General features: G+C 39.7%; 1 protein-coding gene across 10 annotated transcripts in view; it reads left to right on the forward strand.

Annotated features, from left to right (window-relative positions):
- Zmynd11 (zinc finger MYND-type containing 11) overlaps positions 1-23,721 on the forward strand; it is an 85,626-nt gene that overhangs the window by 19,074 nt on the left and 42,831 nt on the right. For 8 of the 10 annotated variants that reach the window (XM_028769807.1, XM_028769809.1, XM_028769804.1 and 5 more), the window contains exon 2: positions 15,558-15,692. In XM_028769807.1, the coding sequence (XP_028625640.1) occupies positions 15,577-15,692 (116 nt within the window). In that variant the 5' untranslated portion in view covers positions 15,558-15,576. Of the gene's footprint in view, positions 1-5,994; positions 6,113-14,991; positions 15,009-15,557; positions 15,693-23,721 lie in introns of those variants that run through there. The other 2 variants (XM_028769806.1, XM_028769808.1) reach the window with 2 other exon arrangements.

Genomic DNA, 23,721 nt, shown 5'->3' on the forward strand with positions numbered 1-23,721 from the left:
TAGCGCTTCCAGCCCTGTCTCTGACTGGAGCCTGTCTTTCCTGTTATCTTGGTTGTGTCAGAACTGTGTGGGGTCAATGTTACTACTAGGGTTAGAGCTGGGCCCCAAGATGTGCTCAGTGTTGGGGGGCAGACTGGAAGGAACCAGTACTCTGGGCCAGGAGTGAATTCCTGGGTCCTAGTGGGTCCCAGTTACTCCCTGTTTGGGGTGGGGTGCTCCTTACCTGAGATACTGCCCGGGTTAGAGCTCCTAGGAGGCCAGCTTCCTCTGGGTTTTGTGAGATTAGGTGCAGAGCTGCCACCCAGGATCTGCTCAGTCCTTGGACCCAGACCGGAAGGGGAATTTTTTAATTCTTAAAGAAGTCATTTATTTGGAAAGTTTAATTTTTAGAACATCATACTTGTAAATTAGGTTAAATCAAGTATTACCATATTTTAATGTCTTATTTACACAAGCCACGTACCTGTAACTTGATAACAACCTTTATTTATGTTTATGATTAATTTTTTAGCATCTATGTACCACATGCTTTAGTTTAATTTGTTTTTTTCATTAATTTTCTTAGATTAGCAGATAAAATGATGGGTTTCATCATGGCCCCTTCTTACAAGTGTGTCATGTCGTTCTCACTTGTGCCCCTCACCCTCCCCACGACCCCTTGCTCTGCTTGTGTATCATAAGTACTCTGTCTTGCTGTCTCTCATTTCACCTCCCTGCCATGTTGTTCACCTGTCCACACAAGTATTTAAATATATGCACCATATGTAATTTTTGGGCTAGTTTCTGCACATAAGACAAAAGGTATTTATCATTATGAGCCTGGCTTACTTTGCTTAACATGATGATTTCTAGCTTAATTTCTAATAATAAGTAATGCTGTTGCTTTAGCTTAAAAGCCTCTGGTAAGCAAAACAACTACCTGCATATTTTTTGATGACAAGAAGGTCAGTTTGGAAGCAGATTATTAGAGTCTATGTACTTGAGAGTCAGCATATGTACAGAGTGAGGCATTTCTGGTGGTTTAGTTTGAGTGCTCAAGCTCAAGATTGCGATTCTGAGTGCTTATTGGGAAAAAAAGCAAAAGAGCTGAATTAAACTCAGGCAGTAATTGTGTTCTGTTGGTATTTGGATGGTGTGGGGGTGACTTTCTTGCAGGTCTTTCAGAGCATTATCTGTCACTGATTTCTTGACCTTGGTGGCAGCACTGAGAGTTTAGGATTAAGTTTGGTTTTAAACTAAAAATTATAATTTACACTATGTATTGCTAGGTTCAGTTACTATGAAAGTTTGTTACCTAGGTCTTGGAATTTGAGGAAAATAATGAGATTTAAAATATATTACAAAGGGTTGGAGAGATGGCTGTTCTAGAGAGCACTCTTCCAAGAGGACTAAAGTTGGGTCCTGAGACCTCTTGAGTGGCTTGAAACAGCCTGTAACTCTAGCTTCAGCTTCAGGAGATCCAGTGTCCTCCCCTAACCTCTGAGGGCATCTGCATTCATGTGCGCATACTCACCCCCACAGCCAAGACACAGGATTTAAAAAGTAACAAAATATAAAAATATAAGAAAAACATATAGCAAAAATGTTATTACAAGAGTCATGTGATTCTCCCACCTTTATATGCTTAGAAATTACAGTAATTTATGTGTGCCTGTGTACATGTGCATATTCATTTGCATGCATTTTTAATTTAATTTTTTTATTGGATCATTCACTGGCCTGGCAGTCAGATTTACGCTAGCTTGCCTTAGGAATACACCTGTCTATACCTCACCAGTGTTGGGATTACAAGTGTGTACCACTGTGCCCAGCCAGCCTTTTACATAGGTTCTGGGAATCAAACTCAGGTCTTCAAGCTTGTGTGGCAAGGTCTTTACCACCCGAGCTGTGTCCCCAACACCATTACTGTAGTTTTATTTTTTAATTTAAGAATAACAAAAACAGATAGTAGCTTGTGTTTGCGCGCGCGCGTTTGTGCGTGTGTGTGTGTGTGTGTGTGTGTGTGTGTATGTGTAGGGTCTTATTATGTAGCTCTGGCTATCCTGGAGCTATGTAGACTAGGCTAACTTCAGAATCAGAGAGATCCACCTGCCTATGCCTCGCAGATACTGGGATTAAAGGTGTGTTCCACTATGTCCAGCTAATAGCAAAGTGTCAGAGAAAGGAAGGAGAGGTATATTAACACTCAGCAATCATCTTTCTTAAGTACTTTGTTAATTTGATAACTTTTAATAACTTTGATCAGGTAAGATAGCAAAATGACCTCTCATTGTTCTTTTTGGCTGGTTTTATTCCATTATTGGCTGCCCCAAACTGTTCAGCCAGTGCTGTACAAGTGGCAGTGTAGATGGTTTTTGCCATGAGAGTGCTGGCATGGGATAGGTGAATACCCGATTTTGCTGGTTTCTGCCACATTCCCCTCCACTCATGCTGTGATCTTTAGTATGGAAAAGCCTTGTTTTCCTGTAGTCTTGACACCAGTACATTGCCAGATTCCAGTTTCACTAGCCTCATACTTAGCAGTGGCCCATTAAATGTAATTTAAAATTTTATTTCTCTAATTATAAGGAAAATTAGGTAGCTTTCCATAAATTCCATATTTTATTCCATAAAAGCCTTTGTAGGCTTTTTCTGTTTTCTGCCTTTCATTAAGTTTTGCTCATTTTTTCATTCCTTTAAGAAAAATATAGAGCTCCATTAAATATTAGAGATCTTAGCCTTTCATTTGTGGTGCAAGTGACAATGTCTCTTACCTGCTTACTTATCCAGTTTGCCATTTAAATAACTCTTTTGCTCTATGTATAGTGGTGTATTTTGAACATGTTTGATTTAGGCACTATTTTTTTCCTTTTTTTAACTTTTAGATTTTATGCTTAGTTTCTGGTGTTGATGACTCAGAGTTCTGGTCAGATTTTTCCATCCTTCTCTAGTTTCTCTGCTTCAGGGTTTTGAATAACAGGAATCCCCCACCCCGCTCTTGACATTAAAGGGCTTTATTTACATTTTTTATTGCTGGACAGTTCCATTTTTCAGACTCTTAGCTGGAGTTTTTCATTCATTCTTTAGAGTTTTAATATTCCTCATAACCACATCATCTGTGGCTTTTGTAAGAAGTAACTTTACTACTTTTTCAGTTCAAGTTCCTCTGAGTAGCTGCTTGAACCCCCACTCCTCTAGCATCTCTTGCAGTCATGAGGTACCACCTCACCTAGTTGTCTTTTTGTGTAGTATTAAGCAGTAATAGAGATAGTGAACAGCCTTTGCTCTTTCTACGTAGTAACAGAAAATTTCCAACATTTTAACCATCAAATATTCTGTTAACTTTCAGACCAGTATGTGTATATTAAACAATTATCCCTCAAGTCTTAGTTGTTGAATGATTGTTGCTTTAGTTTGTACTGAATTCAATCTGGTACTTTTTGAGCATTTGTAGAGATGATGATATTCTTAGTTTCTCCAGTATCCTGCTAGATTTTCTAACATTAAATATTATTGCACTGTTTTAGAATAAAACTTCCTTTTATTTTTTATTGTTGTTTATGTTTGCCAACATTTTATTTAGAACTTTTTCATAGATATTAGCTAACCTTTTGGAGTTTCTTCATAAGCTGTGTGTTTCTTGTGTAAGAATTTGTTTAATAAGTTTAAAGAAACTGACTTTCTGCTTCCTGGTCCCTTTTACTCTTGTTTTGCTGTGGATGAGAATTTGCCAGTTTTACTCCTAAAGCCCATTTCCCATACTGAATCTTGTTTTCCTGGACAAGATAGGATCTCAGGTTTTCCTTTTTCATGGTTTATTAGCTTATCTTTGCTACTTCCTGAGAACAATTACATAGATCATGAAGTTGTATGGAATCTGATGACTGAAAATGTCTCTTGTCACCCTCCAGTTGATTGTTTAGGTGGCTTAGAAATGTAGGTAGAACCCAGCTTCTCCTCAGTAGTAGAAGGTAGGCCCTGGGAAGGGTGGTGCCGATCCTCTGAGCCCACCTACCTTAACCTGTACCACCTTGGAGCCTTCCTGCCTGCCCACACCTCTGCCTGGCCATGTTGGCCTTCCTTCTCAAATGCTGTGTTTCCGAAACATTGCTCAGAGACTACACCATGCTTCCTTCTTTGTTTCTCACTGGAAAAATTTTAACTTTGTTGACAATTACATCAGCTTTAATATCAAACCCTTTAAACTCAGAATTATTTTTTAACATTTTGTTAGCATTCTTGTTTGTAAAAGAACCACAATATAGAAACTCTTAAGAGAATTAATAAATTAATTTTTGACTTTTGATTCTTTAGTCAATTCTTAAGACACCAAAGTATGATCAACTTAAGAAGTAAATTCTGTTTCAGCAAAATTAAAACCTTTCTGTGCATCAAAGGACATCACTTTAAAAAACAGTAAAGAGCTAAGTGTGGTACATACTTGTAATCTTAGCCAATGGGAAGTTGAGACAGGAAGACTGAAAATTGTAAGGCCAAGTGTGGGCTACATCTTGAAACCCTGTCTTACAGTGGTGGGGAGGGATTGCTCTCTTTCGAGAGAGACAAGAAAGTCTTAACGGATAAAAATAAATGGTGAATGCAGCATGTAGACAAGAGGAAACTGTGAAACTTACCCCTCCAAAGAGGGGTTAATACCCAGACTCTATAAAGCTCCCATGCACCAACTAAATAACAGTTAAAATGAATAAAGAATTTGAAGGACATTTCTTCCTAGAAAATGATGTCAAAAGTCAATAAAGCATAAAAAAGTTCTATATTACTGTTTATCATGGAAATTGATACATCACAACCAAAGCCATAAACTATTTTGTACCTACACATATGGCTGTGATTTAAAAAATAAGAAAAAGTAAATTAAAAACTAAATAAAAAGTAGTGTTAGTAATGATTTGGAGAAATTGGACAGCTTACATTGCTGGTCAGGGGGTCATGGTTGGCTACTATAGAAATCGCTTTCTTAATTGTTGCTAAGGCTAAACAGATCTGTGAGATTTAGCAGTTCCTTTTCTGAGTACATCTCCAAAGGAACTTAACACTTATACTTCTGCCAGTGTTGTTGACAACTAGACATTATCGATGTCTAGTCATTAATGGATTGATGTCACTGTGTCATTAATGGATTGATGGATGAACAAAGTGTCACACCTATATTCAGGGGTGAATACTGTGCAGGGATGAGAAGAACTGACCATTTGATAACCCTGGAACATATGGACTAGGAAACCTGAGAATGAGTGAGGTGAGGCAGATGCAGGCCACACACTGAGATCCCTCTTGTTAATACCTTTGCTACATACACTCCACCTCACTAAGCTGACCATTACATAGTTGTGAGGTGAATGGCTTATGGTTTATAATTCAGTAAAAACAAGTTGTCACTTTTCTAATTTTTCATTTCATTTCATATAAACTAGTCTTTTAGCTGGACACATCCTTTGGACCTACAAATTGCTGTGGTCTGAATATCAGATATGGATTTTATCCTCTGGAATTTATTTTGGAGCTTGATATTTATCTTTAAAAGGAGGAAACTTAATTTTTTGGAAGTGGACCTTGTGGGAAATCACAGAGTTGAGCCATTTGATTAAATACTGGTGGCTTTATAAGAGAAAGCCCTGACATGCGTGAGTGCAATCATCCTGTGGTGCTCAGCACTGTTGAGGCACTCTGCTACCCAAAGGCCATTGGCAGGTACAGCCCTCTGTTTACCGGGACAGGGAGCCAAAACAGACGACTAGTAACTTACCTAGCTTGGCTGTTGTGCTACCATCAAGGGAAAAGACTCAAGCTAGTGTAGTTAAAAAGTGAGACATTTAGCTGTGCAGGCATAAATTTAATCTCAGCACTCAAGCAGCAGAGTCAGGCCCATCTCTGAGTTTGAGGACAGCTTGTTCTACAGGACAGCCAGGGCACACAGAGAAACCCTGTCTTGAAAAACCAACATTTTCCTGAAAGACTCGTATGTTTTCATCTACTGTGCAGACACCTAGCAGGGCATCTACTCTGAATTCTTTGCATTCCTCCACACCAGATGCTCGAACACGTGGAATGCGATCCATCTGCTTGTTTGGAAGTTCTTGGCGGAGTCTTTGAGATTCACTCTTAAGACATGGTAACCAACTTTATCATTATTTTGAGCTAACTTTATTCTTTCTCTGTCCTTAGTTTTCAAATTAAAAAGTAGAGGTAAAATACACTTAACATAAAGTTTGCCATCATAACCATTTTAAGCACATAGTTCAGTGTGCAGGTATCTATAGTACTGCACAACTGTCCTTGGTGACGCCCACCCCATGGCTCACTGAGCGGTAGCTCTCCATCCCTCACACCTAGATCCTGACAGCCAAAGGTTCATTTACTACATTACAGTCTATTAACTGTGGAGGGACTGTTTATTCAGAAAATATTTATATCTATTTCATGGTAAAGGTTATCAAAGACATAGTGAAAGCTTCAAATAGGTGTGCTTTAGAAGCTGATAAGCTAGGGTGATGGTACACACTACCATCCCACCATGTGGGAGGCTGAGGCAGGAGGATCACTAGTCTAGACACTTCTTCCGAGGCTGTAAAGGCCCTAAAGTTAGAAAATCTAAAAGCTAAATTAAGTAAAAAAATTCAAGACTGATATAACTGGACAGATAGAACATGTAAAATAACTCAGTAGGAATTGACAATGGGCTTATCATTTCATACATGTAGCTTGCATACAAGTTTTAATAATGACAGTTGTGAGACACTAAAACAGGCTAAACAAACTCAAGAAACTAACTCTAGTATTCCAAACAACTTAACACATATTTATAAATATATCACATTTTGTTATAGAACAGAGAAACTTTTCAGCAAAGCATGTTAATTCATTTGGCTTCCTCTTTGGTAAAACATATTGTTTCATTTACTATCATGTTCAGAAAGAAATTCCAGTGTTCCTAAATTGGCATTGGCATTATTCTATGTTCATAATAAGCAAAAAAAACAACAGAATAGAGCGAAAAGTCAAATACAATTTTTTTTTATAGATATTTCAGAGAAATGAGGCCATGGGCAGGCAAACTTAGGAAACTGAGATAGGCAGGTAGAAAGTCTAAGCTGTCCTAGAGCTGAAGCCATGGACAGGACTCTGGGTGGGAACAAAAGCCAAAGGAGGGCTAACGGACTGCCTGCCAGAGGGGTACATCTGGGCAAATAGGAGTGTGCAAACTCCAGGGGAACCCAGAAAATGGCTTCCTATGTGTCTGAGTTTTATCTCAACCAGGCTTTCACACTGAGTATTAGAAATTCCCTGTACTTTGGGCAGAGTAGACAGGAGGAAAGAGAAGTTATCAAATGTGCCAGGGTGCTCCATTCTTTTATCATTATTAATAATTTATTATCTCATATATTATATCTCATCTATTACAGTTTCCCCTCCATCCCTGCATCCCTCCATCCTCCACCTCCCCCATCCCCCACCACTTCTTCCCCTGTCTTCAGAATTTAGGCTCATCCCTGTAAGCCTTACCAGCTGTGTTTTACCAGAGCCTAGCCAACCTGGAGGAAGGGAATTGCCTGCTTCATTTCATTGTTATACCTTGTGTCATGTGAAGGGGAGAAAACCTGGAGTGCTGGTGGCACTGACAGTCCAGTGACACAGACTTGCCAGAAGTCATAGGACTGAGTGTGCTCCCTTCCCTGCCCCTTCAGCTACAGCTTCAGTAGGCTTGTCTACTATGACTCTATTTGCTCAGTACACTATGTCCATTTTTTCAGGAAAAACAAAAACCCATAAAACTTAGCAAAAGGCAGAAGTATAGTTTGAAGAGACTAAGCAAAAATCAGAACCAGAGCCAAAACAAGAATATTAGATAATAATCAAACAGTGCATTGTTAAAAATGACAGTTAAAATGCCGAGGACAAAACGTATGCAACAAAACACATAGTAATGAGTGGATGATGTAAACAGACACAAGTTCTAAGAAAGACAAAAAGTACTATAGACAAGCAGTGTAAGAGAAATGCAGAATACCTCTGAAGAGTTCATCAGTACAGTGGGCAGGGCCGAGGAATAACCTCTGAGCTTCAGGATATGGAAGAATTTCTAAACTGAAAAGCATATGAAAAGGATGGGACTGGTAGCTTTAAAATAGAGCATTCGGGAGCATGGGCACCTCCAGGAAGTGTAATTCATGTTAGATGGCAATATAGGAAAGGAAAAGAACTTGAAACAGTATTTGAGGCAACATTTCCAGGAGAATTTTACCAAATGTCAGACACTGAAGTACAAGGAACCAATAAGAGGGAATGTACCACAAGACCCACACCAAGGAATAAAGCTTTGAAACACATCAAAGTGTCCTGAAAGAAGCCATGGAGGAAATACCTTTGTAAGATCAAGATACAAGGTTAATGTATAAAAATTATTTATGTATCAGCAATAAGAAAGTATAATTTAATATAAAAATGTTGTGTATATTAATATGCCAAAAATAAAATGTTTAGCTAGAAATTTAACAAGACCTTTGATCCTAGCACTTGGGAGGCAGAGGCAGATGTTTGAGGTAAACCTGGTCCTGGAAAGTGAGTTCCAGGATAGTCAGGGCTATACTGTCTCAAAAAAAAAAAAAAAAAAGAAAGAAATTTTAACAATATATGTTCAGGGTCTATATGAAGAAGACTACAAAATTCTAATATTAGATAATTAATGTAAAGATGACTCATGACTAGGAAGGCTAATGGCAAAATGTCTCTCCTTCCCAGATTGATCTATAGACTTAATGCAACATTAGTTAAAACCTAAGCAAGTTATTACATGGATATCAACAAACTGATTCTGAAATTTATGTGGAAAGACAAAAGATTCAGAAGAACAAAGTAAAAAAAGAAAGATAGTTGCCAACTAGGATCTTAGTGTGAAAATATTGCAGTCAATGTGATGTAGCATTGGCAAGAACTGACAGTGGGATAAAATAGAGAACCAGAAAAATAGACCTGAACACCACCAAGGAGTCAGGGCTGTGCTGGAATAGATGAAACTTTGATTATAAAAGTGAATTTAGATGACATTAATTAAAATTAGTTAAAAATGGATCATAGATCTCAATGCTAAATGTAGAACTACTAAAGACAACAGAGCCTCTGTGCTCCTTCTCTGTTGATACAGCATCAAAGGCACTGTCAGTGAAGGAAAATGGATAAGCAGGACTTGGTTAAAATGTCAGAGGTCTTCTTTGACTGACATACAGAGAATAAGAACATAACACTACAGACTCAGATAAAATACTTCCAAAAGATGCCTTTGATGATGTCTAATCACATACACAAAGGGACTGGGCAGGTAGCCTAGTCATAAGTTGTAGCTGATGTTTGCTACTTTGTGGTTCTTTTTCTCACCCTTTATGCCTCCCCCCATTTCATCCTCTATCACTAGATAGGAGAGAAAGAAGGATAGAGGGGGAGAGAAAAATAGAGATCCCCGAATCTAAATTCTTTCCTTTTGTTTCCTTTTTGAATACAACTACTAATGAACCTCAACTAACCCCACAGCTCCAGGTTCTAGCATTTATATACCCTCTGAAAAGTTCCCAGAATTCCAAATGTCACACAATCACAGAAACTATCTGCATCTGGCAAAACCATGTTTCTGCTAAAGCGTGAGGCAAATCATGGTCAGCTGCTGAAGATACTCTGAAGCAGCCCCATATCGCTATACCTGGAGTTAAAACGAAAACACATTCTTATAATATTTCTGTGTTTTCAAAGGAACAAGGATTCCCAAACTGTCACTACAATAAATAAAGTGCTCCAGAATCTGAGTTTCATTCCCAGAATATAGCTGTGATAGCATGTGCTGCAGAGGTGGAAACAGGTGGTTTCTGGCGCTCACTGGCTAGCCAGCCTAATCTTGGTAAGTTCCAAGTCAGTGAGAGACGATTTCTCAAAAAAAGATGATTAATGCTCCTGAGGAGTAATACCAAAGTTGTTCTTTGTTTTCACATGCGCGTGCGCACGCGCACATACACACACACACACACACACACACACACAATCTGTACCCCTCAGATGCAACAATACAAAAATGAAACTGAAAATCAACAATAAGAAAACCCAGTTAAGAAGTGCACAAAACCCCTGGATGGACACCTGACTAAAGCAGACAGGAAAGGTGACAGACATGAAACATGACCATATGTTTAACAAATGCTATTAGGAAATAGCAAGTCAAAACATCAACATCACTATATGTCTATTGTCTAAATCCTGGAGCTTCTGTGCCTTGCTAGGAAAAGTGCATGATGGCTCTGCTATTTTGGAGGACAATCTAGCAGAGCTTTTGATTTTTTTTTTTATCAAACTGAAAATACTTTTACTGTAAAATTCAGTCTTCATACCCTTTGCTATTTACACAAATGAGCCCAAAATTTTATCTGTACACAAATCTGAATGTATGTTTTTCTGGACGTTTTATCCCATAGTAGATGAAATTTGTATGTAACCATGGTAGCCTTTAGTAAATAAGTGGGTAGAAAAACTTGCATATAGCCACTGGGATAGTATTTAGTGTTGGCAGAAGCTATCAAGCTATGAAAAGAAGGCTGTGTCATTCTGGAAAAGGTGGAATTGTGGGACCACTAAAATAGTGGTTCCCAGAGGTTAGGAATAGCTGAGACATGGAGAACTTAAGGCAGTGATATTATAGTGATGTGATGTCACAATTGTACTTGCTTGTCATGGAACATATGCCAAGACCTCTAGAGTACATAAAACCTTCAACTCTGGACTTAGTTTGGCAGTGATATCAGTATAGATTCACCAATTATAGCAAGTCTCACCATCCTGGTGAGGTGCTGGTGGCAGTAGTGCCTGTGGGGACGGACAGGATATGGAAATTTTGTTGTCAACCTAAAACTTCATCAAAAGTATTTACATTTTTTTTCTGGACTGAGTATAGAAGTGTTTACCAAAAAAGTAATTATAAGGAAACATATGCCTAGATTTCTGCATCATTTCATTTAATGGCTATTAAAAGGCAAAGAGGAGATATTTTATGAATAAAAAGACATTTAAAAAAATTAAAGTTGAGTACAGTGGTATGTGACTGTAATCCCAGGACTAAGGAGATGGAAGTAAAAGGACCAGAAGTTTAATGTCATACTTGGCTACATAGTGAGTTCAAGGCCATCCTGAGTAAGACCCTGATCCCAAAGCAACAAGAAAACCCAAAACCAAAATCAAGAATTAATATATAGATGAGAGGATGATGTGCATATATAATCATAAAGTAAGATCACTAATAAATGCGTTTCATTCATATGTAAGTTACAGTGAAAACCATGGAAACAATGGGACATTTTAAAGCTTTATGTAATATTTGATATAAATATTTGAATATTTATCTTATGCAACAAAGCCCTCACACATGCACCAAGTACTAGAAGTCAGCGAGTGCACATTTGCTGCAGACGCTGATGGGAGTCCTGCACCGTCCTCTGCCCCTGCAGATGCTGATGGGAGTCCTGCACTGTCCTCTGCCCCTGCAGATGCTGATGGGAGTCCTGCACCGTCCTCTGCCCCTCACTGTGCTCTTCTTTCATGGTGTGCTGCTCACTTGTTACAGCACACCCGCATTCATAAGATTCACCACCAAATGATGCTTTATTTAATTTTGCTTGTTATTTTTTCCTGGCTTGCTGTGCTCTTTTTGTATAATGCTGTGATGAGACCAGAATATACCTAGAGACTGGGAATTGTGGTAAATCTGGATTTCCAAGGACAGAATAGCAACATCAACTGAGGACTTTCTAAAGTTCCTTGAATGTTCTGCTTCCTTTTTAAGCTACAGGCCTCTTGAAGCTTGTTTCCCATGTAACTTTTACTGAGAGGAGCATATTACATCCCTCATGTGTGTTGGAGCAGATAAAAGGTTGAAGACTGTCAGTGATTTCTGCATATTTTCTGACCTTTCTCTTTGAAATGAAGGTTTTCTCTGAGGTCTTATAATAACATAACTGGAAAATCTAAATTTAATATTTTTATGTGGAAAGGTTAGCATGTTTGAAACTCTGCTGGGTACATAGAAAAACATTAGATATAAAAGTAAATGAGACAAACCCTTTCTTAGTTAAATAATTTTTATTCCTTCTTTTGAATTCATTTTGGCTTTACCACATCAGAACAGACCTTGAGTGGGACACAAGAGACCAACTTCCTAGGATGCTTTCTTTTTGTCGACTGATGCCCAATTGTCATTCTTTTCTTGGATCACGTCATGTTGTTAATGGTTCTTACTAGATTAGAGGTTTTGACTTTTCTGCCTGTTGCTTTTTGTCCACAGTATAAGAGAGTGGCTAATATACAACCAGAGCACACAGAGTATATGTGAAACGAGTGAATACAGATCTCCTAAGAAAGGGCAGCTGAGGGATGGGCTACAGCTCCGCAGTGAGCACTTGCTGAGGATTCACAAGGTTCTGTGCTTAGTCCCAGTAATGTATTAGCTTTTGAGATTTCTCTTTACATAGAAATAAGGGAATAGTTGCACTTTAGTGAGATACTGTCTTAATAGGCACTTAATAGGCTCTGGTTTTGGCACTTTCAAGATGTGCCACGTACTTCACCATTTACTCCGCTGGCAGTGTTCCACTTCATAAGCAATGACTGTTTCCAGGTCTGGTGTGACCTGAGTGACAGCATGTCTGCTGTCTGGCACGTGGTCCACATAGCTCTTAGAAGGCCCTGATTTCATCTTTACATCTGCTTTTCTGAGATGAAGCCTACTGTATTCTTTGGTCTTCCTTTTAACACTTTCTAGGAATGTATGACGTCACTAAGCATTTCTGCTACTTAGCTCTCATTATATTTGTATGATTGCTGCATAGTAATTATATTTATTCCTCAGTATCCTCAAAAGTTACCTTGTTGGTTAGCTTTTTCTGTAGCTGTGAATAAGTTATTTTTGATTAATTATTGAGACAGTGTCTCTCCAGGTTGCCTGGGCTGTCTTTAACTTTGAGGCCACACAGCCCTTGAGCTTGTGGTGCTCTGCTCACTTCAGCCTCTGAGAAGCTGGGATTCCAGGGCTGCACTCCTAGGTCCAGCTCATACTATATGTTTTAAAATGAGTTATATGTTAACTATTATGATCCTTTTCTTGTACAGAATATAATGTTCATCCTGATTTCACCAAAATCCCCTTTAATTTAGTCTGATACTGCTTCACACTTATTCCTCTTCTTCCTTTGTGTTATGGTCATGATATACATACCTTACTTCTGCATACATTATAAACATAGGGACATCTATTAATTATTTTTCTTTTTGCTTTAAACAATTGTTTTAAAAATAAATTAAGAGGAGAAATATTGGTGTTTATTTTTCTCATATTTCTCATATTTTTGAAGTTTTCAATTTATTTCTGTCTAAATTTTACCCATGCTAGAAGCAGTAAAACCCTTTTCTGAATTCTCACTAGAGATTCTGGACCATTGTATGTTTGTTTTACATGGTCTTACACTGTCCACGTTAGATTTCCCATCAGTTTTGTTTTCCGGCCGGATTGCCATTCTGTACATTTCAATTGTCTCCTGGCTAGCAGCAATATGAGCAAGGCGGGCACTGTCATTGCATGCTGTAAACAGCTGAGATAGCTAGGCTTGCGCTTCTGTGTCTAAAGGACTGGGTGGAGTTGTGCTGCTGCATCTCACTGTGCCTCCTGCAGTTTCTTCCCATGGCAACCTTGTGGCATCCTCAAGCTGGCACTCCCGAACAAGCACACTGAAACTGAGGTGTCTGCACTCTAAATAGAAACATCGTAAGCCACGGTTGTCATTTGTATTATTGTTTAGTTATAGGTCTACATTTATTTAAAACATAATAATTTCCCTTTAAAACCTGAACACCAGCATTTTTTGCGTGTGTGCATGTGCAAGTATGCATGCGTGTAGTGTGCTGGATGGCTAGAGGGTAATAGGTGTTCCACTTTATTTTCTGCCTTACTCCTTGAAGCAGTTTCATACTGAAACTGATGGTCAGCAAGTCTCAGCCATCTCCGTCCTCTGTCCTTCCTTCTCCTGCCAAGTGGTAGGTCTCATAGGCTTGCGGGACTGCACCTGCCCTTTACATGGGGTGAAAACTTCAACTCAGGTCTGCATGTGTGCTCATGATGAGTTCTAAAAGACTGAGCTATCTCCCCAGCCCAGCATTGTTTTAGAATGTAGCCATGGAGAAAGTGTGCTGTTCAGAAATCCCTTTAGTCCTTTTCACCACACAGACACTCTCTCTCTTGGCTACATGATGCTGGAATCGACCATATCCAGTGAGTCTAGTTAAGATGAACTCAGGTGACAACTGCAGTTCTCACTCAGGTTGGTCTGGGAAGGAAGGAGGCAGTGAGAAAGGATGAAGAAAAAGAGACATGAGACTCTAGCAACTTCTCTGGTCAGGCAGGAATACAGTGAAGTGTCAGAACAAGTTCCACACTGCTGTCTCCTTGAAGGGAGCAGCAGCTGGAGATGCTTCAGGGCCTACTTTCCTGCCTTGCACTGAGGGCCTAGCACATAGATGTATGAGTTGCCTGTTTCATTGGATCCTTAGGCTGGGCTCACCATGAAGATGAAGTGGAGATTCAATAGGCCTTCATTAACACTGTCACCCACCAGACACTGAACTGTAGTCCATTCTTTCTTGCCTGGAGATAGCTGGAAGGATATTTGGAGACTTGACAGCTGTCTCCTTCAGCCTATCCAGATACCAAAATTTGAATAAAATGATAGTGTTATTTCCTAATAATGTAATTATTAGCTCTGAAATGAATCCCAATCCTGGCAGCTGGATCATTACTGATAATTTGTGATCTGGTATCCTAGCTCTTGGCCTTTCATATTTTACCTCAGAATGACCTGAATTCTCTGTTCACTGTTTGTTTGTTTCTTGCTATGCAGTTCTGACTGACATGGAACTCACTGTAGATCAGGTTGATCTTGAACTTGTGCTAATCCTCGTGCTTCTACTCCTAAGTGCCGGGACTGCAGGTGTGCAGCACCATATACCATTACCATGTCTTCCTAATGCTTGTTTTTTTAAACATTGTTTCCATATGTATATAAAACTGAAATCTCTAAAGCTATGATCATAAAAACCTGAAATACCAAACAATTAGGACATATAAACTCTATTTTGTATTGCTTGATTTTTCACACAGTGTAATACTTAAAACTGAAATCTTTAAATCTTATGGTATCTTTGTGTTTTAGAATACATATTATTTATATTATATTATTTATATTTATAAATGCCTGCATTTATCTATTTATTTATTAATGTTGGTATGAGGTAGACTCCTTGGAAATACCTTTTTAAGTGATTTGGATTTTAGCATATCATTCGTTAAGAGGTAACCAAGTGAAAGCTTGCTTTTATTAGGTAGAAGTGCAACTTGAAAGGTAGAAAATGGAAAGCCGCAACACTGCCTTTCACTTCAGAATGAGCAGTGTCAGGAAGTGCTGCGACTGTTGCTCCTGTGTTAGAAATTCCTTCGGTAATCCATGTTTTCTGCCTTATGTCTTTGTATATTGCTACAGCTAAAGAAGTAAACAGGTCATGGCACGTTTAACAAAAAGACGACAGGCGGACACAAAAGCTATCCAGCATCTTTGGGCAGCCATTGAAATTATCAGGAATCAGAAGCAGATTGCCAACATTGATCGTATTACAAAGTAAGTAAATGTAAACAAAAGTACCACTGTAAAGTCCACATCTGCCTTATCTCCTGTGCAGGTCATACAAGGAAGTAAAATGACTGTTGCCTTGCAGAAGACTATAGAAAAGGAAAAATAACAGAAACACATAGACAATGTGTATGTAGAAGCCTTGTAAGTAAATGCTAGAGAAGTAAAGATCAGTATATTCTGTTTATAGTAGATTTTCAATTATATATATTTTTTTACCCTAAGAAATTTTTATTTAAAAGAATTGTTAGTCATTTGCTGTATTATAGTGAAGCTGTCTAAATAAAATCTACTGCTCATGGCTTATCTCAGTGGAGATGAACAGGCTTCATGTAGTAAATAATATTTTGAGTACTTTATAACTACTAGAGGAAATGAGATTGAATACACATTCAGTTTACAAAGAAAATTCCCCTTTCCCTTTTTCCTTAGTTTCCAGTGCTATTTGTTTTAGTAGACAAAGATTCAGTATAGAAAAACAACATCTTTTTTGCTTATTTTGTACTATGAAGGCAGTTATAAATTTGATTTTGTTTTATTTCTCTGGATGCTTTTTAAAAATAAAGCTAATGTAACATTTTTAAAAGCTTACATGATTTTTTGTTAATTTGAATAGAATTTTTTTTATTCTTATCATGTCCTACATTTGTTAGATGATATCTAAAAGTTAAAAGTAGGAGATTTATAAAAGCTGACTTACACAGTGCTTTGAAACTGTTATTAATAGGTAATAGAGTTTAACTCCATGCATTCTTAACATTGCCCCCATATATGAAGATGACGAGGCTACCTGAGAGAGAAGGAGTAGGAAGTGGGCAGGAAGCCAACGGCAGCCCTGTCTCCTGTAGACTAAAGAAAGAAAACAGTGCCCTCAAATGTGGAGAAGATAACGAAATAAATAGCACATTGCTTTAACTATTACTTAATGCTTATTTTATTTTTAAAAAGCAAGCATTATGAGACATGACAATTAAGTACAGAATAGGGGGTGATACTAATACAGATAGTTTTCAAAAACCCCAGGCTGGGGATGTAACATGGGTCAATGGTAAAGCATATACATTTCACAGATGAGATCCTAGGTTTAGTTCCCTTCACTGGGCTAAAAATAAATCTCAAAGAGTAAAAGATACAAAGTATGTCCTTGAGATTTATAAAAGCCATAGCTGAAATTTTTATAGCAGAAATTGAAATTAAAAAAATAAGATATTGCTATTTGTATCAAAATTTTAAAGCATTTTTAAGCATGTACATTTGAACAGTGTCCTTGAGATTTATAAAAGCCATAGCTGAAATTTTTATAGCAGAAATTGAAATTAAAAAAATAAGATATTGCTATTTGTATCAAAATTTTAAAGCATTTTTAAGTGTGTACATTTGAACAGTTTCAGTTTCTCAGATGGTTACTTCTCTTTTCCTTTGTGGTCTTTCTCGAGCAGCAGCTCAGGGGACCTGTCAAGCACCCCAGGAGTCTCAGGAGTGCTGCTGTTAGGCTGGGTGACCCGCTGATGTAGGAGGAAGAGGGCTAACGCCTGTAGCAATTGTGTGTGTATCTGTTGGCTACTTCACACCTACACATGCACCTTTGGCATAGGTGAAACTAGTGAACACCACAGAGGCAGTTATTGGGACCGTACATGTCTCCTTTTGGACATGGATCATTATGAGATTTGACTTTTCTTCTTTCCTCATCAATATAACTTCCCAAGCCATATTTTCTTTTTGTTTTTCTTAAGCTCTATACTTCATAAGTACAGATAAACTTGTTGACCTACCAGATGGTCATGAATTTGTAAGTCTCCTCTTAAAAATTCATGGAAGCAGAGGACTGTCTTAGGAAATGCCCGACCTAGTGCCTTGCCTCTTGGCTGATGCAGTTCCCTTGATGTCCCCCTGCCTGAGGTTGGATAGGAAGCAGCACAGGTGGTGATAAAAAGTATTGCTCTGAGATCTGGGCTCCCTGCTCTGCACTGTTAGGAGGTCAGGAGTCAAGATGCTCCTCTTCATTCATGTCAGAACGTACAGGAATCTTTTCAACTTTAAAACTACCTTCAGTTACTCAAGCTCCTAGGTGAGTTCTTGTTAAGACCTTGCTTGCTATCTCTGCTGACTGGTGAGCAGCCCCATTGTTAAAAATTAAGTAAAAGTCATGCATTAAGTGTTTTGGCCTTTGACGTTACTAGCTTATAGCCTAGTATATCTTTAAGTATCTTGTCTAACTCTACGTAATGGTGTGGTTCTGCCTGTATCTTATTTTTATTATTTTAATCTATAAATTCCACAGCTGCCTCCTTACTGTTGTCTCCTTTGGGTGTTTTACTGAGGAAACTGTGTTGTCTGTTCTGCAGCTCTTCTGCCCTATACATGTAGATTCCATCACTGTGCTCTGATAACGCAAGTGTGATTTCCTAAGTGCCACTGGAATTTATGCACCAAGTATGTTTGACATATTTCCATCCATATCATGTATCATATACTTCCACACACACAGGAACACATGTCATTGCTTATCTTATTTAGTATGCTGAATTTTGTTTTCCTGTACTATATCTATGATTTTTCTGTTCTTTATATTTTAGCTTTGATATTTCTCTGCTTTGCAACTTTGTTCATCAGCGGTGTGGTCTGCTCTGTGTTCCTGCACTGTGCATGCCTTCAGGCTCAGACCTCACTCTTGGGTTCTCATTCTTGGTCTTGTTTTGTTTTGACTTCTCTTTGCAATGCTAATCCTTGAATGAGGGCCCTTCTTCTTCCTCTTCCTCTTCTTCTTCCTCTTCCTCTTCCTCGTCCTCTTCTTCTTCTTCCTCTCCTTCTTCTCCTTCTTCTCCCCCTTCTTCTCTTTCTCTTCCTCCTGTTCTTCTATTTTATTATCTTTAATCTTTATTTTTTGCAGTCCAGTCATTATCTCCCTCCCAGTCTGCCCTTTGACTGTTCCTTAACCCATTCCTCCTCCCCCAACTTCAGAATGTCCCCATCACCCCTCACCCTACCAGACCTCTCCACTCCCTGAAGCCTCAAGTCTCTCTAGGGTTAGGTGCATCTTCTCTCACTGAGGCCAGACCAGGCAGTCCTCTGCTATATTGGTGTCAGGCCTGGCTCAGTGTCTGAGAGATCTCAGGGGTCCAGGTTAGTTGAGACTGCTGGTCTTCCTATGGGGTCACCCTCCTCCTCAACCTCTTCCAGCCTTTCCCTAATTCAACCACAGGGGTCCTCTGACTTTTATTGGTTGGATGTAAGTGTCTGTGTCTGGGTCTTTCAGCTGCTTGTTGAGTCTCTCTGAGGGCAGTCATGATGGGCTTCTGTCTGTAAGCACACCATAGTGTCAGTAATAGTGTCAGGCCTTGGAACCTCCCCTTGAGATGGGTCCCAATTTGGGCTGGTCACTGGTCCTGCTTTCCCTCAGTCTCGTCTCCATTTTTGTCCCTGCAGTTCTTTCAGACAGAAACAATTCTGGGTCAGAGATTTTGACTGTGGGATGGTAACCCCATCCCTCCACTTGATGCCCTGTCTTTCTATTGGAGATGGACTCTACAAGTTCCATCTTCCCACTGTTGGGAATTTCATCTAAGGCCTCTTCCTTTGAGCCCTGAGAGTCTCTCACTTCCCAGATCTCTGGTACAGTCTGGAGGGTCCCCCTACCTCCCACCTCCCTAGGTTGCCTGTTTGCATTCATTCTGCTGACCCTCAGGGCTTTTCTTCTGTTCCCCCCAATACCTGATCATGTTCCCTTTTTTCCCTTCCCCTCCACTCTCACACCCAAGTCCCCCCCTTCCCCCCCCCATTGCTTTCCTCTCCCTTCCAAGTGGGGTCAAAGCATCCTCACTTGGGGAGTACCTCTGAAGTGCTTTTCTTCATTGGCTAAGTTTGATCCCACGTTTGAGGTTTATTTACTTCCGACTAGCTCCTGGACTTCTTGTCTTAACCTTGCATTTGAAATAGTAGACTCCGGTTTTCCTGATTTTCAGGCAGATCCTGAGTGTGTTCACCTCTTCAGTCACAGCACTTCTTCTGGATTTGAAGTCACTTCTTGAATTTGCATTAGATTTATATGTCTAAAATTCCTTTCTGTGACTTTTTAATTGGCAGCAATGTGGCCATATGTTTCCTTAGGTTTACCTCTTGCCACACAGCACAAACTACCCCATCATGCAGCAGTCTTCTTCCCTGACTCCATGCGTGTTGGTGTTTTAACTCTCAGCATTCCACCAGACGTGCAGCTTTTTACTGGAAGGGAGCTTTAGCTATGGGATCTGAGCAGCTCCAGTGCATGTAATTCTCCATTCCTGTGAGAGCATGCAACTCCACCTGGTTGTCACTGTTCTTCTGAGCTTGCCCTGGGCTTTGTACTGAGAAGCTATTGGCTTATATCATGTACTTTAAAAAAAAAAAGATTTATCTTTATTTGTTTATGTGAGTTTTTGCCTGTGGTATGCATGTACAGTGTGTGTATGCCTGGTCCCTGTGGAGGTCAGGAGAGGGCTCAGATTCCCTGAATAGTTAAATTGGCCTGTACACGCTGAGACCTAAACCCATGTACCTTACAAGAGCTATTAACCACTGAGCCATCCCTCTAGTCCCCCTCCTGTGTTCTTTGAGACATCCTGTCAGTGAGTCCTTCATAGCAGGCAGTGTCAAATGTGGTTGTAACTCTCGGAAGCTTGTCCTCACCTGCTTAGAAGGACAGTATCTGCCTAAGAAATGGAAAGGGGCTTCTCAATAGAGACCCTTAAAGTATAACCTCAAGTAAAATTTGACCTGTCAATAAAGCCATTTTGCATTTGTAGGAACTGATGTTTAATTATCATAACATTTATATGGATCATTATTTTATTATAAAGATTTCTTCCCTGCCCTGAGCACTTGGCTCTGTATTTCTAGGACTGTTTGGATTGATAACCTTGTCCCTCTCGAGTTCACGGTTGATTATACGGATTGCTTACTTTAAGGTCAAATCCTAGTTAGAAAGTAACCGCTGAAACCTTGTGACATATTTGGTGCTTACATTTCTGAGTTTCCCTGGACTTAGAGTTACCACAGACATACCTAGACCTGGACTGTAAGTCCTCTTTGTGCCTAGGCTTCCTGTGGAGGTAAAGTAGACTCATATTGTTCACTTAATAGAATTCTGTGACACCCATTTTGTATGTGAAATCTTGCCACATGTCTCTTTTTGAGATTCTAACACCCTCAGGATTATCAGAGAGGAGGAGAATGACCATTGCCTAAGTAAGCCTGTAGGTATGTTAGCTGTAGCAGCTGCTGTCTACCCTCACTGTCCTGCTCATGGGTCTCAGGAGTCCTCACTGTCACTTCTGCATCCCCATTCCAGTTTTACAGATCTTTGTTTCTGAGAGACTTGTAGACACACTTTGTCACTGTTACAATTATGGCCTAACGTCAGTCAGGCTAACAGCAGTCACAGGCTGATTCTCAGTTCTGCGGTCACAGTTGCTTCTTTCAGAGGGCAGATTTTAGGGCACTCCTCTTGCCTTAGAAGCTTGTCTGTTTGCATGAGTTTGACATTTCTTTGCATGTCTGTGAATTTAAAGACAAGGCACCTGAGAGCACAATTAACCACTAAGGGATAAAGCAGCAGTATCACACAGTATGGTGATGGGTGTAGAAGAGTTCAGCTTGCTCCCATGGATTAGAGGGTAGTGGTCTATTATACTGAAGACTTCATTTGAGGGAAAGTTGCAGACAGTTTGGAAGCCCTGGAGGAAGGAGAGTCATGGATTGTCTGGATCATGGGAAGTGCTTGTAGTATTTGAAGGGAGATGGCAGAAAGGGTCAGGTTAGGCGTGTGTTTAATGTCTGTACTGAGTTATTTAACTAGTAGCTAGAGAAGAATATGTAGCAGGGGCTTTAAAGTACAGACAGGATTAAAATAAAGCACACTTATTGTCTCCTTTCAAGCTACGTTAAATGGTTCCCTGTAGCTGAGGTCTGCTTTCTGACACACTACTCTGCAGTTGCTTTCCTTTTTCCTGCCTATGCTGCACTCCTCCTGCCCATCTCTGCCCTTTGCTGTCACTGGTTAGTGCTAGTGACACCTTTCTGAAGTGGCACTGACCATCAATGTGCCTTATTCTTGCTGACCTTTCTCTTGTGGCTCATGGAGTCCACATGCAGCGCACCTTACCCTGTGGCTCCACTGTCACAGGCTTTGTCTGCATGGCTCCCTGCCTCACCCCCTGCTGCCCCGTTCCTACTGCACTCTAAGAGCCCAGGGTCTCTGTAGGCCTGGCCAGCTCACATGCCTAGGCTGATGTTCTCAGGCCTTCCTTTCTGTTCTTTTCCTTAGCCCCACGCTTCTCTGATCTTCACATGTGACTGTATTCTTAGACTCCTCTTGATTCCCATAGTACCTATGTCTGCTTTTGTGTGTAGCCTCTTCCCCCCTGGTGTTTCACCCAAAAGGCTGTTCTCAGGTGTGTGATAACATCTCAGATTCTGTATTTTGTATTACCCCCCCCCATTCATGATCAAAGCCATCAGATGCATCCTTTTAAAACCCACCACACAGTCTTCAAGATCCTGGTTTTGGTATAGCCAACCCTGCCCCTTCTCTCTGTTTTCATGGTCATGTGCCTAAGTTCATTTTTATCACTTCTTAAAGTTTCTTAGAAACTTTTACAAGTATTTGCTGACTGCGGGTATCTTAAATAGATGACGTCACTCACACTTACCGATGTGAGTAGGGAGTACAGCAGTTGCGACAGTAGTAATGAGTATTTGGGCTGGAGCTCAGTGGTAGAACGGTTGCCTAGTATGACGAAGCCCTGGGTTCTATCTCCTGCACTGCATGTGCACACACACACATGCAGATGTACATGCATGTGCACTCACAGAATACTAGCAACTGTTTAGTTGCATTAACTGAGGAAGTAATTTCAAGGAGGGCTGTTGTAATGGACATTATTTGGTGGCATTTAATTTTCACAACTCTGGGCTTGGTGTCATACACACACACACACACACACACACACACGCCATGATTGCTGATGAATACAGTGAGGCTTAGGATCATAAAACATGGTGGTAACATTGTTCCAGCTGTTGGGCTCAAAGCAGAAGTCTGGGTGTTCTCTCCATTGGTGTTGCTAATGTCTCCACAGTGTAGACGGCCTTTTCTAGTTTTTATTTCCTTCTATCATTTGTTCAACTTTTTACCAAGATGGCTTTAAACTTACAGAGATTCACGTGCTTCTGCCTCCTAAGCTCTCGAATGAAAGGTGTATACCACACTGCTGAGCTGCCTCATATAGTTCTTTATTAGAGTGATTGGATCTAATCTTTTTGTTGGCATTTTATGCTCTTGAAATATACAAGAATTTCTTTTATTCACCAAGAATGACAATTCAGTACTGTAATCTCAGTATTCAAGAGACTGATGCAGATGAATTACCTTGAGTTTGAGGTCAGCCTAGGCCAAAGAGTGAGATTCTGTCTCAAAATAACAAACAAATAAGAAATATATAAATAAGAAAATATACTTCCTTTTCCTGTCTTACAAAAGATTTATGTTTAATTATGAGTATATGCATGGGTTTGTGCATGAGTGTAGATGTCTACAGAGGCCAGAAGAGGACATCAGACCCTTTGGAACTGGAGTCTAGGCAGTTGATATGCACCTAGTGTGTGTGCTGGCATTCGAACTCAGGTCCTCTGAAAGAACATTGCATGCTTGTAACCATTAAGCTAGCTCTTCAGCTGATAATTCCTTTTTCTCAAGATATCTACAAGAATACTCTCTACAGTTTGCGTTACTACCATAACAGCTGTACCTCTCACAGCTGTCATTAGTCCATCTGTTCTCTGTAGCCATTCAAGAGCTTTCTAGTTTTATTTCTTTCTGTAACTCTTTCCTACTTTAGAATCTAGACACAACTATAAACAAACAAAAAAAATGAAACAAAACTCTTGTTTAAAAAAAAAACCTGTCAACTGCTGAAGATGGGGAAGAAGGATTGTGGGAGATAGATGAGTCAAGAATACTATAAGAAACCCCACAAAA

Source organism: Grammomys surdaster, unplaced genomic scaffold (genome assembly GCF_004785775.1).
Source record: "Grammomys surdaster isolate TR1022 unplaced genomic scaffold, NIH_TR_1.0 194, whole genome shotgun sequence".
Taxonomy (NCBI): Eukaryota; Metazoa; Chordata; class Mammalia; order Rodentia; family Muridae; genus Grammomys; species Grammomys surdaster.